This window comes from Tachysurus fulvidraco, chromosome 25, assembly GCF_022655615.1.
Source record: "Tachysurus fulvidraco isolate hzauxx_2018 chromosome 25, HZAU_PFXX_2.0, whole genome shotgun sequence".
Lineage (NCBI taxonomy): Eukaryota > Metazoa > Chordata > Actinopteri > Siluriformes > Bagridae > Tachysurus > Tachysurus fulvidraco.
This window is the reverse complement of record NC_062542.1, coordinates 2,474,913-2,494,165: the sequence shown is the minus strand read 5'-3', so window position 1 is coordinate 2,494,165 and position 19,253 is coordinate 2,474,913. Positions and strand designations below refer to the sequence as shown.

Below are 19,253 nucleotides of genomic sequence, written 5' to 3'. Positions count from 1 at the left end.
TTTTAAGCGACGCTTTAATCCACAGTAAAAAAAAAATGCCAGTTCCAGCATTTTATGGAAGTAAAGTGCGAATAAAATCACACACGTCCACTTTTCATACGATTTAAGTATCTAATTACAGCTGGATTCGTTTTCCTATAAATAATTGTAAATGTTTCTCCAAAAATATAAGGTTTCAACACATTCAGATCTCAGATCGAACCCTATAGAATTGTAAAGCTTGTGGTCAGGAAAAAGTCTAGAGATGATATCGGATGTATTGTATCTCATGCCTGAAGCATCTAAGGCTCAGACTACAGCTGGTTTATCTCTAGATTTGTCAACATCCTCATAGTGTCACTGCTGTACATAGAGCTATTAGATGTCTGGCTAAAATTAGACATGATTTTGAGCCTGAAGAGAGAAAACAAGCCCAGTTTAAGGTGTACGTGGTTATCTAGCTTTCTGGTAGGAAGAATACGTTTACAGTTGAATTTACATTTATGGCATTTGACAGACACCTTCATTCAGAGCTACTTACATTTATCTTGTTTTATACAACTGAGCAGTTGAGGTTAAAGGCCTTGCTCAGGGGCCCAGCAGTAGAGGTCTTCTCGAGTCTAAAGAAATGTACCCGACCCCGAAGTGACCCGAATCACTTTTTACCGGAACCCGACGTGCATAATTTATTTATTTATTTTTTTAAGAAAGACCCGACCCGAGACAAACCCGAAAAAATTAGACCCGAGTCCGACCCGACCCGTTGGCATTTTTTTTTAACCCGACTGGACCCGAATGTTGCATAACTCTACACTAAAGTAACCGCTACAGAGTAGACCGCCAGCCACACGTCGCCAGCCACATGTCGCAAGCGGTCTCGGCAAACAGAGGAGAGGTGGGAAAAGGACTCGAGTCGATGTACACACACGAGATACAGTAGTTCGGGTCTTCTCGGGTCCGTTCGGTAAAAACACATTCATTTTAAAATTACCCGAGACCCGACGCCGCTATTATTATACCCGACCCGTGTCCGAGGAACACGTGAAACTTTTAGACCCGAACCCGCTCGGGTCTCGGGTCAGACCTCGGGTTTTCGGATCTAAGTGGACCCGTGAAGACCTCTACCCAGCAGTAGCTGCTTTGGTGGTCCTGGGGTTTGAGCTCACAATCCAACACCTTAACCACTTAGCTACCACATCATCATAATGACTTCTATAGACGTTTTTAAAGTTATCGCCGTGTTAACGTTTAAGGCATCTGGCAGACAGACTTACATTCACCTTATCTATACACTCAGGCAGTTGAGAGTTAAGGGCTTTGCTCAAGAGCCCATATATTTTAAGGGGCAGTGATAGATCAAGTGGTTAAGGCTCTGGGTTGTTGATCAGGGTTCAAGCTCCAGCGCTGCCAAGCAAGTGCAAGGCCCTTAACCCTCACTGCTCCAGTGGTGCCATATCATGACTGACCTTGTGCCAACCTCCAAAGTTGACATATGTGAAGGAAGAATTTCACAGTTCTGTAATGTAATGCCATGTAAGATGTGACAGAATAAAGGCTTCTATTCTATTCATTATCGCTGCTTCTTCATCTCCTCTTCATTAACTCTTTAAACACTTTGACGAATCGACTCCATATTGATTCAATTTGATTGATTCGACGAATCAACTCCACATATGGAGGCGAATGAAACTGTGCAAAAAAAAAAAAAAAAGTTGTCGTAACTGTTTCTGATAAAAAAATATATACCCTTTATCAGCACCCCCACCCCCAGACAGTTCTCCTCTAAAGTCATGCATTTTTAACAGGTCCAGGATGACCTCTGCTGCCTCTGATGACTGTTCTTGCTGGGCAGGTTTACTTGAGGAATCAAACTCAAATCCTCTAGAGTTGTTGAATCTATAAATGGGCAGATTCATGCCACATAACACTGTTCCATATTTCAGTGCACACCTCTCCCGTGCATGTCTGCATAGTCGTTTTTATCTCCGAAAACCTTTCAAATTTGGCCATGGAGCTGTACGTTTTTCAATAAGCATCAATCATTCTAGCTGCTTCTGATAAATTGCCACCCCACCGAACCTCACAGCACAGAATAAAAAAGGCTTCTTTAGCATCAGGATAATCTAACATTGGTTTTCTGATAAATGGTCATCCGGTTAATTGAACGAGAGAAGGTGCTTTCGATTCTTCTTTTGTTTCTGGTCTTCTTTCTTTCTCTTAGAACTTTTTTTTTGCATCAGTCAGCAAGTCACGAGGCTTTGCCATGTGGGGGGAAAAAATTCTTGATATGATGCCAATAATACCAGGGAATTCTAATATATTTATTCACTAATAATTATAGACCTTACATCGACAGCAATATCCGTCTGTGACCATATCATACTTCCATCAGTTTTGTGTTCAGTAAGTCATTCATTCATTTTCTACCGCTTATCCGAACTTCTCGGGTCACGGGGAGCCTGTGCCTATCTCAGGGTCATCGGGCATCGAGGCAGGATACACCCTGGACGGAGTGCCAACCCATCACAGGGCACACACACACTCTCATTCACTCACACACACACACACACTACGGACAATTTTCCAGAGATGCCAATCAACCTACCATGCATGTCTTTGGACCGGGGGAGAACATGCAAACTCCACACACACAAGGCGAAGGTGGGAATTGAACCCCCAACCCTGGAGGTGTGAGGTGAACGTGCTAACCACTAAGCCACCGTGCCTTAGCCGAGAACCTCGGAACAGTGGGCAAGAGGTAGAAATACACCTTACATGGATCAGGCTCTCTCTCACACACACACACACACACACACACACACACACACACACACACACACACACACACACACACACACACTCAATCTCAGAATACTTTATGACTGATCTCATTTACGCATTCCTTCATCAATATTTGGACCTTAGTTTATGCTGCTTTCACTTTCAGGCGGTGCATTAAACCTATAGCAAGTCCTTGAGCATGACGGTTTGTCTGTGTCTTCTTTTTCTTGCTCTTTCAGGAAGAAAGACAACGTTTATAGTGATAGTTTGATCCTTTCAGAAATTCATACAGACATTCATACTGTACGTTCATACAGGTTCTGCTCGCCGGATCGTCTCGTACTGTATATCAATTCCGTGGAGTTTTCCTTCCTTTCCGAACCCTTTTCCTGACACACATAAAAAATTATATATATTTTTATGATCTATCCATCCTGCATTTTTTTCAAGGTTTTCAGCACATATATACAAATTTATCTGACTACCATTTTCACTATACATTTCTACCATATATATCTAATAATATGTACCTCTCAACTCCCTTAATAGCGGTTTCACCCTCCGATGTTGCATCGTGTCAGACGGCAGTCGATAGATCGCAGCAGCGATCAGAGTCTCATAACGCCGTCTCACTACGAGCTCACTGAGCGCAATCTTTGGTTCCTTTAGCTTCTGAAGCAGCTTTACTTTTATCCCTAGGTCTACAAGCTCTACGTCTTTAGATCTTCCAGCACAGCCTGGTTGATTTCTTATCCACACTGCACCAGCTGGATATATAAATTACAGTCTATGCGTGTAGCCGTAATATCGTGTGTCATTAAAGATGTTGTTGAATGATGATTTAACCCTTCCTTATCTCCTCTGGCTAGGTTTTGGTTAGTATTTAGGTAAACAGCTCTTGACTTTAGTTGCTTGGTGAGATGATTCCTGTCTATCTTCTGACTTTTAAAGTATCCTCACTTTATTTCTCACCCTGCGTTAATTTGGCGGTGGAAACGACTTACTCCACATTTTAATTTGAATTTAGTCAAATTCTATCAAACAGTGGACTGCTGGAGTAGCTCCCAGTACCAACTTGAACTAGAGGTCTTCACGGGTCCACTTAGATCCAAAAACCCGAGGTCCGACCCGAGACCCGAGCGGGTTCGGGTCTAAAAGTTTCACGTGTTCCTCGGACACGGGTCGGGTATAATAATAGCTGCATCGGGTCTCGGGTAATTTAAAATGAATGTGTTTTTACCGAACGGACCCGAGAAGACCCGAACTACTGTATCTCGTGTGTGTGCATCGACTCGAGTCCTTTTCCAACCTCTCTTCTGTTTGCCGAGACCGCTTGCGACATCTGGCTGGCGACGTGTGGCTGGCGGTAAGCTCATTTTCGTTGAAACAGACCTGTCAATCAATTTTGAATCCACTCTGTAGCGGTTAATTTAGTGTAGAGTTATGCAACATTCGGGTCCAGTCGGGTTAAAAAATTATTGCCAACGGGTCGGGTCGGACTCGGGTCTAATTTTTTCGGGTTTGTCTCAGGTCGGGTCTTTCTTAAAAAAAAAAAAAAAATTTTGCACGTCAGGTTCAGGTAAAAAGTGATTCGGGTCACTTCGGGGTTGGGTACATTTCTTTAGACCTGAGAAGACCTCGAACTTGAACTAGCGTTAGCATGTAATCAAGTTCCGTTCTCTCCAGCATGAATTTCTCTTCCACTACTGCTGATAAAAGTGGCTTTCATTTTATTATTATTATTATTATTATTATTATTATTATTATTATTATTATTATTATGTATTTATTTTCTCTAACGACTTCACCACAGGAGTCCAAAAGTCTATTTTGACTCTCAGCTCCTCAGGTCATAAGAAGTTTCATACTTACTGTGTCTGTGGTAAATGCCATTGACCCTCTGTCACCTTACAGAGGCAGTAGAAATGTGCTGCTTCATTTCTATTGGCACTTCATCCACCTTTGGTTCTTCGTTGTACACTTTGGCCTTCAAGATCATTTAAAGTCATCGGTGCTTTCAAGATGAGCTTCTGTATCAATTCAGGGCTTCGGTTTGATTTCCTTGAAAAGGAAACGCTGAGCGAGTGTTGAGGAGACTCTGTTGTGGTTTAGGGAGGGTTCGTGTCCAGTGGGACTTGTTGGAATGACAGATTTTACTGGTGCATTCATGACTTCTTGTTTGTCTTTTTCTTTATTATTATAATTTTTTTTTATGGAATCTCACTGTAAATAATCTCACACATGACAAATACTGTAAAACAGCTCTGTTGGACTGTTGTATTGTTCCCAAAGGTTTGGGTGGGCCTAATGGTCATGGCCTAATGGTTAGAGTGTTTGGCTCCTAACCTTAAGGTTGTGGGTTCAAGTCTTGGGCCGGCCAGGACTGAGGTGCCCGTGAGCAAGGCACCGATGGAAAATATAACAACTTTTATCTTAGAGAGGAGGCGGGGCTTAAACCTGTTACTAGGTATGACACGTTCTTTTGAAGACTGTGATTGGTTGTGGGTTCAAGTCTCGAGCCGGCCACGACTGAGGTGCCCTTGAGCAAGGCACCGAAGGAAAATATAACAACTTTTATCTTAGAGAGGAGGCGGGGCTTGTCCAATAAAAAACAAGGATCCATTATAAACCTTTACTTTGTCTCTATGTTAAGATATTTGAGGTTATATGGTGTAGGGATTACGTTGGTGAGCGATCGTATTAGAGACGCGCTAACATCTGTATGTTATAAATGGAATAAATGTAAGTGTTAAGGCTTAAGATGCTTTATGAATAACTTTTTTATTTACTAGGATCTTTTCTTTAATTTTAAGGGAAAAGACCCACATTTCTAAGAATTTTCTTAGAATTTCATCACTAGGAAAAACTCTTTACATTAAGAATTTTCATTATTTCACAGCTATTTACTGGCAATAAAATGTCTTTTTGTGTTATTTGTGTTATTTTGGATTATTGTGGAACCAAACACAACAGTATCACCAACGGCGGTGATAGAAAAACGGTCGCAACGGCATGACCAAGGAGCAAGAATTATGTAGATTAGCCCTGGGGTTAATGAATCCAAACATCATTCCATGAAGGAGGAGAAACTTTCACAATTGTTTCATCGACGTACAAAAGGACAAAAGTTTCTTTCGTAAAAAAAATAAGAATTATTCCATTATATGGCTCTGGGTTGTTGATTGGAGGATCAGGGTTCAAGGCCCAGCACAGCCAAGCTGCCACTGCTGGGCCCTTAAGCAAGGCTCTCAACCCTCCCTGCTCCAGGGGCACTGTATCATAGCTGCCCCTGCACTTTGACCCCAACCTCTACAGTTGGGGTATGTGAAGAAACGAATTCCACTGTGCTGTAATGTATAAGTGCCCTGTTCTTCTTCTTCTTCTTCTTCTTCTTCTTCTTCTTCTTCTTCTAACAGTTATAACTCATTATCTATTTATATTTACAACAGATTTCATGAATTGCCATTGCATAGATCAATTTAGTGCCATTAGGCTGAGATCTGCACCATAACGTTATGAACTGATGCCGTTTAAGCCACCAGTAGAGTGACAAAATTGCTAATTTTACTCTTAAGGTTTGTTTCTCATGAGATTTTGACTGATTTTCCTCGTCGTGTTTGGACTCCAGTCCCTGGCTCATGTCTATGTTGTTGTACTCTCTGCTCCTACACACAACACTGGCACTGCTGTTCTCGTTATTGGCTCACAAATATCTGTTACACACAAGAACGGAGCGATCCGGGTCGTGTCGAGATCTTTACTAATACTTTATATTTACACTTTGTTAGTTCTGGGCACACAAGCAGCGATGCAGTGCTGGAAATAAAATCAATTATTTAGCATTGTTTTGTGCTTGCAGTACAAAATAAAATAAGATGACTTGCAGATGCCTTGCAGAGATGCTAGCATTACGCAGGTACTGACTGGGATGATATTATGCTAATTTATTCATTTGGACACTTTATTATTAACGATCATTTTCTGAGGTTCAGAATGAGGTCCTGTTATATAACCCTTGACTTGGCAGACAACCTTTATGAAAGCAGCATGAACAAATTAGTCATAGCTACACTCCTTGAAAATGGTTCGTCAAGGGTTATTTAAAGGTTTATTTTTTAATTAAGGGTTCTTAGCTTCCTAAACGGGGTTCAACCAGAATTTATAACAAGGTCACATTTACCACAGGAACAATGCGAGAACCGTGATACCTTGACCATGTCATAACACTTCTGTTAGCTTTAGTTAGCCAGCAAGTTGGAGTGAGGAAAGATCCAGCCAGAAATGGGACAAGCCTGATAGTTTGTATTGTTTTAAATAATCAAATAAGTCAAATTCTTAAACGGTAGTTTGCATCTTTAACCAATATCATGGAAGTTCCAGGGTTTTGGGAATGAGTGTATGTCCTGTAACAGACTAGCATCCCATCCAATGCGTATAAGCTCCTTATGCCCAGTTTCCTTAATAGACTCTGGCTCTGATGCTACAGTCCCGAGCAGGATAAAGCGCTTACACAAGATTACACAACAAATGAATGCATCAGTTTCCCCACACTAATCCCTGCACTATGTTTTCTTTTCTCAGGTTTTGAACTCTCTCATTGTGACGAGCCAGGCGTGCCGCAGTTCGGCTCCAAAGTGAGCGACCAAGGCCACTTTGCAGGAAGTGCCGTCACGTACCAGTGCGACCCGGGCTACACACTGCATGGCAGTGGATTGCTGACCTGTATGACCGGGGAAAGGAGAACATGGGACCATCAGCTCCCTTCTTGCATAGGTATTTATTCAAATTTAGCACATCTACTCTATGGCCTGTCTTAGAAATGTACAGTAACTGTAGTTTGGGATGTGTTATCTTTAGCTGAAGTAAGAATGGTAAGCAATATTTATGTAAATACACAAACCCTGGCTGTGGCAATGAGTACGATGTTCTTGTGATTTTGGATTCATCTGCATGCAAATTCAGCTTTGTTCAGATGCAGATCTTTGATGTTCTTCTGAATCAATGTTTAGGATTAAATCCTTTTATCCTTCACTTGAAAGATATGAAAATAACAGTTAATGAAGTGGAAAGTGTTTTAGTAGATAGCGATGTGGGGGCATTCGTGACCTAATGGTTAGAGAGTCTGACTTGTAACACAAAGGTTGTGGGTGCGAGTCTCGGGCCGGCAATACCACGACTGAGGTGCCCTTGAGCAAGGCATCGAACCCCCATAACTGCTCCCTGGGCACCGCAGCATAAATGGCTGCCCACTGCTCCGGGTGTGTGTTCACGGTGTGTGTGTGTTCATTGCTGTGTGTGTGTGCACTTGAATGGGTTAAATGCAGAGAAGGAACTCTGAGTATGGGTCACCGTACTTAGCCGTATGTCATGTCACTGTTTCAATGTGTATTTCCTTGATTATTTTTCCATCTCCTTTTATTTCTATAATTTTTTTCCCGTCCAGTTTTTCTAAACTTGATTGACTAAATTTTAACAGATGTGTGCATTTTATTTAGTGTGTTGTCACTAATTGGCTTCTCTATATTACTTCGTCATACGTCGAACTTCAGGTAATAAAATATTGTTAATAATTGTCAGGACTCAGCCCGGACTTTTGGCCAGGTGCCTTTTGTTTATCTTCCTCGTCACGTGTCTGCCCCGCCTTCGTCTGCCCCTCCCTGTCTCCACACCTGATCCTTATTGTGTCATCGTGTCTTTTTATATTTAAGTGAGCCGCGTTGCCGAGTGCAGCGCGGAATCATTAGTTACGTTACCCTTCGTCATGTCTAGTCATTGTTAAGTGTCGTCATTTGTATTGTTTAGTTATCGTCTTTTATGTCTTTGTCTTTATGATTTATTAAACCCCTTTCATTTGAAGCTATCCTGCATACAGGTGTGTCTCCTTCCGTCCTCGGTAGTGACAATAATCTAGATTTGACAATAGGGTAATTCAATATTTCAATGAACTAAAGCGCAAATTTGATCATCTGTACTTTGTTAAACGAATACAGACTCATATTATAGCATCCATCTAAATTTCCATCTAAATATACAGAAAACAAAATACACAATTACGTACCTGCTGCTTTACTCGCCCATCTACTGTATTCTTGTGCAACATTCGTGTGCAATTTTCAATTTTGCAGTTTCTCAGGGCTTAGTCACTTATATATTCACTACAGCATAAGTCAAGTGTGACAGCCTCTTGAATTAATTTTCTTTCAGGCAATTACATTATAAATGTTCTCCTGCCCACCACAATCTATGGTCATGAGCCACTCCTGGTGTAATGGACTAATCATTAATCATAGAGACCTCCCTCTTAGTAGCCAGAGCCCTGAGCACATGGCTAGTCAGTAATCTCTGTAATCTCTTCTCTGGTTTATACAATCAGCCTGAGCATTCACACACCATAATCCACTCATTGGCTGTTACAGTCAGCCTGTACAATTAGTGCTGCTAGATTCAGAAAAATGACAAACAACACACAGTAAATCAAAGAAAACTTCTTTAGCCGGGAAGGCAGAATCCTCACTCGATGCTAGCAGAACCCTCACTCGACGCTAGCAGAACCCTCACCCGACGCTAGCAGAACCCTCACCCGACGCTAGCCGAACCCTCACTCGACGCTAGCAGAACCCTCAATCAACACTAGCAGAACCCTCACTCAACACTAGCAGAACCCTCACCCGATGCTAGCAGAACCCTCACCCGACGCTAGCCGAACCCTCACTCGACGCTAGCAGAACCCTCAATCAACACTAGCAGAACCCTCACTCAACACTAGCAGAACCCTCACCCGACGCTAGCAGAACCCTCACTCAACACTAGCAGAACCCTCACCCGACGCTAGCAGAACCCTCACTCAACACTAGCAGAACCCTCACCCGACGCTAGCAGAACCCTCACTCAACACTAGCAGAACCCTCACCCGACGCTAGCAGAACCCTCACCCGACGCTAGCAGAACCCTCACTCAACACTAGCAGAACCCTCACCCGACGCTAGCAGAACCCTCACTCAACACTAGCAGAACCCTCACCCGATGCTAGCAGAACCCTCACCCGACGCTAGTAGAACCCTCACTCGACACTACCAGTATACGACGCTAGCAGTATAGTCTTCTTCCTGTGACAATTTTTGCTAACTTGCTAGCTCAAGTTGTTAAGGCTCTGGGTTGTTGATCAAAGAGTCAGGGTTCAAGCCCCAGTGCCTCCACTGGGCCCTTGAGCAAGTCCCTTAACTCTCACTGCTCCAGCGGTGCTGTATCATGGCTGACCCAGTGTTCTGACCCCAACCTCCAAAGCTTGCATAGGTGAGGTGACATACGGCTAAGTACGGTGACCCATACTCAGAATTTGTTCTCTGCATTTAACCCATCCAAAGTGCACACACACACCGTGAACACACACACACACACTGTGAACACACACCCGGAGCAGTGGGCAGCCATTTATGCTGCGGTGCCCCTTGGAGCAGTTACGGGGGGTTCGATGCCTTGCTCAAGGGCACCTCAGTCGTGGTATTGCCGGCCCGAGACTCGAACCCACAACCTTAGGGTTAGGAGTCAAACTCTCTAACCATTAGGCCGCGACTTTTTTTTTTTTTTTTACTTTAATCATCAAACCAGAGCAGCAAAGTGTCTCAAAATTTCTTCAGTCATCCAGAATCTGTTTCTTTTTTCCGTAACACCACGTCGGCGTCAACATCGCAGCACAGCTGGTTAAAGCATTTCTACCCATTTTCACTCAGCTAATTTTTCTTCCTGTCATCTGCGAAGAAGCTTCCATGTAATGCAATTACAACTTAGCTGCTGTTAGCACTCATGCTCCATATGTGCCTTTGAAATCTGTGTTTAGCAGATAATAAAATAAATAAATAAATAAATAAATAAATAAATAAATAAATAAATAAATAAATAAATAAAAAACTTTAATATTTTAGTATATTTCTGATTATTTAAAAAAAAGTATTTCTGAATAAAAACGCACTGTTATTGAATCAAGGGTGGGGTGGGCATGGTGGCTTAGCGGTTAGCACGTTCGCCTCACACCTCCAGGGTCGGGGGTTCGATTCCCGCCTCCGCCTTGTGTGTGTGGAGTTTGCATGTTCTCCCCGTGCCTCGGGGGTTTCCTCCGGGTACTCCGGTTTCCTCCCCCGGTCCAAAGACATGCATGGTAGGTTGATTGGCATCTCTGGAAAATTGTCCGTAGTGTGTGAGTGTGTGAGTGAATGAGAGTGTCTGTGTGCCCTGTGATGGGTCGGCACTCCGTCCAGGGTGTATCCTGCCTCGATGTTTGATGACGCCTGAGATAGGCACAGGCTCCCCGTGACCCGAGGTAGTTCGGATAAGCGGAAGAAAATGAATGAATGAATGAATGTTATTGAATCAGCTTGTTAAGCCGTTCCTGTGCTCCCACCACCGTGTTTCAGCATTCATCGTTTTTTGACCCAACAATGAAAGAATTTTGTAAAATCAAGGACCACATGAGATGACACGACTTTAAATGGTAACATTTTTCATTTGGAAGAGATATCAGTACTCTGGCTGCCACTTTGTCTTCTGGGAACAGGCCATTATATAGATGAAAGGTATGTGCAGGAGGTGACAGCGTAATAACCCATTTATTGTTATCTATCTTAGCGGAGTGTGGTGGAAGTTTCAAAGGTGAATCGTCGGGGCGAATATTATCTCCGGGATACCCGTTCCCTTATGACAACAATCTCCGCTGTATGTGGACCATCGAGGTGGACTCGGGCAATACCGTCAGGTACTTCAGCTTTTTCACTTCATTCGGATCTTATAAAGATCGAGGTCTTATTTTTTTTTATTCTTTCCTATATTTGACCAAGGTTTAGATCTTTGGAATAGGAGGTGCTACGAAATCAAAAGATGTAGGCCACTGAATAAAAGGAATTCTAAAGCAGAAAGTGGAATTAATTATAGTTTCGCAGACGGGATCGGCAGTGACCCAGAGGAGGAACAGAGAATTAATTGTTAAAATATGTCTGCTAATTATATTCTGTGATAAAGCTTCAGAGCAACAGAGTAACACATAACAAGACTGTTGAATGGTCTCTGGATGCCCAGCATGATCCAGGTGACCAGAGACTTGATGGATGTCTATTAGTTGGCCGGTCTGACTGGGTCTAATAGAGTGTGGAGTTTGCATGTTCTCCCCGTGCCTCGGGGGTTTCCTCCGGGTACTCTGGTTTCCTCCCCCGGTCCAAAGACATACATGGTAGGTTGATTGGCATCTCTGAAAAATTGTCCGTAGTGTGTGAGTGTGTGTGTGAATGAGAGTGTGTGTGTGCCCTGCGATGGGTTGGCACTCCAGGGTGTATCCTGCCTCAATGCCCGATGACGCCTGAGATAGGCACAGGCTCCCCGTGACCCAAGGTAGTTCAGATAAGCGGTAGAAAATGAATGAATGTATGAATATATGCCGTGTGGTAAAAGTTGCCACTGGAGGTAAGTACATATTAACACTTCTCATGTTTTTTACAGCCTCCAGTTTCTAGCCTTTGACACGGAAGCGTCTCACGATATCCTGAAGGTGTGGGACGGCCGTCCTGAGAACGAGATGCTCCTGAAGGAAGTGAGCGGTTCGCTATTGCCCGATGGGATCCACAGCACCCTCAACGTCGTTACTATTCAGTTTGAGACAGATTTCTATATCAGCAAGTCTGGCTTTGCTATCGACTTTTCCAGTAAGCTACTTGCATTTAAAAGAAATCCATGCTCATGAATTTGTATTCATAAATTTGTTTTCAAGCCTGACACAGATGTCAGTATGCCAAGCTCGGTTCTACCTAAACATAATAGATTTTGATGTTGGATTAATTTTCAGGGCTTTGTGGATCAGCCAGTAGGATAATCACACTGCGGCTAAAAGCGGGGAAATCGATACGCAAATAGAAATGGCCCAGTTTATTCAGTCAGGACAGACCAAAAAAAAAACATCTCTAAATCTCTTACCACATTCTGTGTATCTGATAAAATCTACAGGAAATTAAATAAATATCCGATATATTGCATTCCTAGGGTCTAGCATTGCCGATCGTCATAGCAACCGGCTGCCGTTTACTCGAATACATGTAAGAAAGTGCTTAGACTTCGGTATCCGTAGATCTTGGCCTGAATATTACACATTTACTGGGTATAAAATGCTAAGCAGTTGACTCAGGGGTGTTAGACATCAGTCTAGATTTTAAAAAAAAAGTTTAGACTTCTGTTTTTAAGAGACATCATTTTCTGATTAATGAGCTCATGGTTATACTAGAACAATGCTTTTTGGCCCTATTAGGGAACCATAAAATAATTTGAATTAAGCCATCCTTATAAATATTTTGGTTTGCAGTAACAGTAAAAAAAAAAGAAAAAAAGGGTCAGTAGGTAGGTCTATATTTTTTTTAAGGTTTCAATGTAAAAAAAAAGTACAATTTTGGTGATGGTGATTACGTAGGTATGACTTTAAACAATTAAGCATATCGTGATGTCACTGGAGGGGGGCGCGGTGGCTTAGTGGTTAGCATTTTTGCCTCACACCTCCAGGGTCGGGGGTTCGATTCCCACCTCCACCTTGTGTGTGCAGAGTTTGCGTGTTCTCCCCGTGCTTCAGAGGTTTCCTCCAGGTACTCCGGTTACCTTATTTTGATGCTGGGCACAGTTTTTCCAGAACTTTGTGCCAAGTTAAAGCTTTGTCGAGCTGTTTTAATGAATTTTTTAGATGTATTATGGTGCCCGAACCCGTTAACAATATTTATTGATTTTGTATTAGTTGTTTAAAGAGTAAAAAAAAATATGTCGGTCTTAAAGCAAATTTACAACCGGCAAGTCGGTCGGACTTAAAGCGAAAAAAATTTTTTAAAAATTGAGTCGGTCCTAAATTGACAGGGTCGGTCGTGTTACGGCAAACAAGAATATTTTTAAGGATGGCCTTAAATATTTTTTTTAGGAAGATAAAAAAATAGACTTAATTATAACATCACAACATCATGAAGAGCAATCATCTTAGATAAACTTCTCAAAGAACAAATTACTGAACATGAATTACGCAACCTGAAATACGCATCAATTCTGCTTGTTTTATTTGTCAGGTTCGGTAGCGACGGCCTGCAGGGATCCAGGCACCCCGATGAACGGCACACGGAGCGGCGAGGGCAAAGAGCCGGGCGACACCATGACCTTTGTGTGTGATGCAGGCTACGAACTGCAGGGCGAGTCTCGGATCACCTGCATTCAGGTGGAAAACCGATACTACTGGCAACCGAGCCCTCCTACCTGCATCGGTGAGATTTTTCAATTTGCAGCGCTTCCACCTCAAACCCCTTTGGGAACTTTGGCTGCACCTCATTTCAAGCATTTCACACCTGCCATGGCACAGCGGAAAACTATAAACTCCAGCCAGAGACAAATCTCGCCCTTTCAGACGGGAGAAAACGTCGTTAATAATAAATCATTTTGACAGAAATATCTGATCGAGTGCTCAGTCAGCATTCAGACGCCAGCGCATATGAGGCATGTCCTATGACTGCGAAATTGCTGCTAGTCTGCAATCAGCCACAGTTTGCAAAGCTATTGGTCAAAAAAGTGCTTGAAGTTAGTTTATTTTCCAAATTCAGAGTGATGGATGGATGTGTTGTCCTTTTTTTCTTTAGTAAGGCAGTGTTTTGATTCGATTTGATTTGACATGTACTTTCTTGCATGCTGGAACAAAGTGTTAAATTGGATTCTACTCCGATAAATAAATTAGGAAGTAATAATTGAAGTACGGCTAATAAATGAACCCCTACTGGCTTTCAAGGATACTTTGCAATTCAGTCGATCGCAATGCAATTCAAACACCTCATTTATTAATAAAAGATTTTCACACGCCGGTCTTACTCGCCACTTTTGGGTTTCATAGAAACCGTTGAAGCGCTGACGTTAAAGGATGTTAATTCACATTTTATCAGTTATTCATGCTAACATTTAGCTAATAAGGGGGGCACGGTGGCTTAGTGGTTAGCACGTTTGCCTCACACCTCCAGGGTTGGGGGTTCGATTCCCGCCTCCACCTCGTGTGTGTGGAGTTTGCATGTTCTCCCCGTGCCTCGGGGGTTTCCTCCGGGTACTCCGGTTTCCTCCCCTGGTCCAAAGACATGCATGGTAGGTTGATTTGCATCTCTGGAAAATGGTCCGTAGTGTGTGAATGTGTGAGTGAATGAGAATGTGTGTGTGCCCTGTGATGGGTTGGCACTCCTTCCAGGGTGTATCCTGCCTAGATGCCCGATGACGCCTGAGATAGGCACAGGCTCCCCGTGACCCGAGAAGTTCGGATAAGCGGTAGAAAATGAATGAATGAATGAATGAATTACTGTATATATCCCTTGTCTTTCAGCTCCTTGCGGAGGAAACATCACAGGCTCGTCTGGATTCATTCTTTCTCCAAACTTTCCTCACCCCTACCCTCACAGCAAGGACTGTGATTGGTTCATCACCGTGCACCCTGATTACGTCATCTCACTCGCATTCATCAGGTAAGCACTTTCCAGTCGTGTTTTTTAGTTGACCGATCAATAGAAATTCGATACTTAAACTGGGATGTGGTAGCCTAGTGGTTAAGGTGTCGGGCTACCAATCGGAAGGCCGTGAGTTCGATTCCTACGTCCACCAATCTGCCACTGCTAGGCCCCTGCGCAAGGCCCTTAACCCTCAATTGCTCTGTTGTATAAAAATGAGATAAAAAATGTAAGTCGCTCCGGATGAGAGCGTCTGCTAAATGCTGTAAATGTGACCTGACATACAGTAGCGTTTTTTCTCCGGCATGAATCTTTTTGAGAAATTTACAAAACTTAATTACGTTAATTCAGGACTCTGTCCCTGTAAATATATCCTTCTTCTGCGTTCTTTGCGAGAAGATAGGAATTTATGGTACATCCTCATTAATTAAAAGGTGTGTTTTAGTAAGAATCGTTTTTTTTTTTATCTTAATTCGCCTATGGTTTAAAAATGAGGGTAAAGTGGAGCATTTTATCTCCATTTCACAGAATATCATTTTTGCCATTTGGGGCAGTTTCATCCGCAGTTTTCACTAATGCCATTTTTCCATCCGTGAAGCACGCTGAAAGAGCCGCTTCTTCAAAGGACCTGAAATTACTCAGCTAGTGTCTGCTAGTGTGGATTACACTTAGGTTTGTGGAGCCATCCTCTTTTCTCTGTTTTTTTTTTTCAGGTAATGACAAATCTGCCTCAGCCTGCAATATATACAGTATATTACAATATATTTTTTTTATTACTGCCCTGTTTGTCTACACTTGTAGCATCACTGCAAATCAATACAAAGTTTCTTGAATGATCTCGTTTATCCCAACAGAAGGGGTTCCTTCCAGGAGGAGCCCACCCCTGTGTATAGGCTATAGTTAGGCAGGAAGTTCTGACTGAATGGTCTGGTGATAATAATGTAAACCATATCGAACGAAAACCTGTGGTAGATTTTCGAGTGATATTTTAGACGGTGACATCGTTAAACCACCGCTTGAGGTAATTTTCTATAAATACATCCATTCCAGAGACTCTACACAATGTGGATGACACTGTTTTGGTGGCTCGTGGTAGCCGGAAACCGTACTAACACACTTTTATTTTGGTGGCAAGGTTATTAATAAATATTATTACTAAAGAAAACAATTTGTTTCACCTACAACAATTTATCAATTTACTTTTAGCCCTATGACAAATGTGGTTCAAAAAGTCTTCACCTCCACAACTCAAATCTGTTTGTTATGGCTATCAAAAACTCAGACACTTGAATGTTTGCTTTCGGTTTCAGCTTCAGCATCGAGCCCAATTACGACTTTCTGTACATTTATGATGGACCGCACACCAACAGCCATCTGATTGGGACGTTTCAAGACAGCAAGCTGCCGGAGAAGATAGAGAGCAGCTCGAACATCATGCACATAGCCTTCCGCAGTGACGGTTCAGTGAGCTATACCGGCTTTCATTTGGAGTACAAGGGTAAGTAAGTGTGTTATGCAGTACCCAACAATACTGTATAAAACTGTTGGTGCACAGGGTGGTGCATAGGTGTAGCACTGAATATCACAGCTCGGGGGTCTCCAGTTTGATCTTGATCCCCGGTTACAGTGTGGTGCTCAGAGTGTTCCGATTGGTCCACGTGTCCTCCAGGTTCTCTGTTATATTTGCATCTCCTAAAACCTGCTGGTAGGCGGCTTGGTTATGCTTTAGGCAATTGAAAATAATGTCAAGGCAAAGACTTGAAGAACTTAAGAATGATATTGAGTTTAGCTTCCCTTGACTACTACTGTATATACTATACTATATTGCCTCCTTGTGCTGCCTAACCTATTTAGCAAAGCATTTAATTGGAATTGGCTGTGGTAGAGGAAGTGGTAACTCAGTGGTTAAGGCTTTGGACCAATGGTCAGAAGGTCATGATTTGAAATCCTACCAAGCTGCTGTTTCTGAGCCCTTGAGCAAGGCCCTTAACCTGCGACCGCTCAGTTGTCTAAATGTAAATCATGTAAAACATAATTGTTCTCTGTAATTTCTAAAGCAATACAACCCAAAAGAGATAATAATCCCCTTTTGTGTGATGTTCAAGTCCTTACCAATTGTTTACTTGCTATTGCTCTGGTTCTCTGCTGCATGCTGTAATAGTGCCTCTGGAGCTTTCTGAGGCTTTGCTGCTCGAGAAAAGTTTTGAGATATTTGTTCAAGTCTCAGCAGTGTTGATCTTATTAATGGCTTTATTGCCGAACCAGCATGACAGGGTCTGTACCTTTATAGTACCTTTATGAGAGGTTGAGGATCATTTGTTTAAAAGGCTGTCTCTTGTTGATGCATTATGATTTGCACATTTCAAGATGACCTTCTGTGTACCCTTATGGACTGTCCACCCTGGAACATCAGTCACTTGCTGGTCATGGAGGGCTTTTGTGGCGTTCAGATCTCTGACGTAAGTCGAGACCGTTAGACTCCGACCGATATTTTTTTGTACTTGAACAAGTTTGGAAATTTTTTTCTTGTCAAGTGCATGTCCACTTTGTTTGTACTGCACTTTATATAAGGACATTGGACATTGCATTGGACAAAAAGGGTCTACTTCAATCGGTTGGATTCACTCCGCCACTCTAGTTTGATCTTGAGTCTGGGTTAATGTCTGTGTAGAGTTTCTTACTGTATGTGTATGTGGTCCATGTAGACCTCCGCTGAGTTCTTCACTTTTATCCAACCCTTCAAAAACATGTACCTTGAACGCAATCCCCTGCTGACGTACGATACATTTATGAAGTTTTTTTCATCAGATCTTAGACTAAAAATTCTCTGACATTACACCCAATTCTGGTCCCTTTATCCAAAAATCTCTTTAGAAAAAAATAAATAAATAAAGGTAGGGCAGTGTTTCTCAAGGAGTCCTCAATCACTATCGTAAATATCCTGCAATACCATTCATTCGTCTCTTTTGGTTGCCCTGGTTATTTGTCTCGCATGTAGAGGAGATAAAGAAAATCACTCCCTTTTTGGAGAACTGAGCTTTGTTTCAAGCTTCTGGGAAACACTTATACTGTAGCAGCATGAGTTAAAAAGTAAAACGAGACGACATGCGGCAGAGTTCAAGCTACGACATTTCCTGTTCGAGTACAGATTGACAAATCATGTGACTGTTTCAGCTTCATATGGGTTGCAATCTGTGAAAAAATCTGGACCTACTTCACTGCAGCAGACAGTCAACAAAAAGCTCTTCGTGACCAGCCTGTGAATGACCTTCGGGTTGGCACATGTCCTATAATAAAACAAGGTTATTTAGATTTTTAGGTTTCCAAACGTGAACAATTTGTGTTTGTAGCAAAAAGGAACATTTCTTCCAGCGACACCAGCCTCGTTTTCCGAGACGCAAGTGTTCTTCAGAGAGCAAGAGAAACTGTACAGCTGACTTTCCAGTTCTACCAACTGGCACTTTGTCTGCCAACGCCGTAAGAACAGACGTCAAGTAATATCACCATCATATTACCTGTGATTGAAAGAGCTTCTTTTTTCTCAAGATAAGGCTTTCAAATGTTTCTGGCTCTATCGCCACACTGAATTTTTCCTCACCAGGGCATAGAGCCAGGACTTAGTTTGGCATGAAATGTCCATAATAATTCAAGAGCTGTAAAAAGTACTTCACTTCTGCCATATTTTTTGGCTGCGGCCCTTCACAACCTGCTCCTTTCCTTTCACAGAGTGAAGGCCTGTTACAGAAGGCACTGCATTTTTTGCAAGATATACTTTTATTATGTGAGACACATTTCAGCCTTTGACAGCCTGCTGAGCGCCTCGCTTAAATTTTGCAGAGGTCCTTATTCAGCTGTATTTCTGGTCAGGGGCCTAGAAGTTGCTTGGACTTGCTAAGGTCGACTTTTATCAACTTTTTCCTTGATATAAGTGTGGTATAGGATCGAAGGAGGTATATGGAGGATATGATTTGTTTTGTTGATCAACCCTTAAATGTTTATGTAAAAATGACA

The 19,253-nt window shown here is 42.4% G+C and overlaps 1 protein-coding gene across 1 annotated transcript in view; it reads left to right on the top strand.

Annotated features, from left to right (window-relative positions):
* Positions 1-19,253, top strand: part of csmd3a (CUB and Sushi multiple domains 3a) — a 252,962-nt gene that overhangs the window by 107,854 nt on the left and 125,855 nt on the right. The window contains exons 23-28 of the mRNA XM_047808368.1: positions 7,342-7,533; positions 11,383-11,509; positions 12,247-12,449; positions 13,839-14,030; positions 15,122-15,260; positions 16,553-16,740. Coding sequence (XP_047664324.1) covers positions 7,342-7,533; positions 11,383-11,509; positions 12,247-12,449; positions 13,839-14,030; positions 15,122-15,260; positions 16,553-16,740 — 1,041 coding nt within the window. The remainder of the gene's footprint in view (positions 1-7,341; positions 7,534-11,382; positions 11,510-12,246; positions 12,450-13,838; positions 14,031-15,121; positions 15,261-16,552; positions 16,741-19,253) is intronic.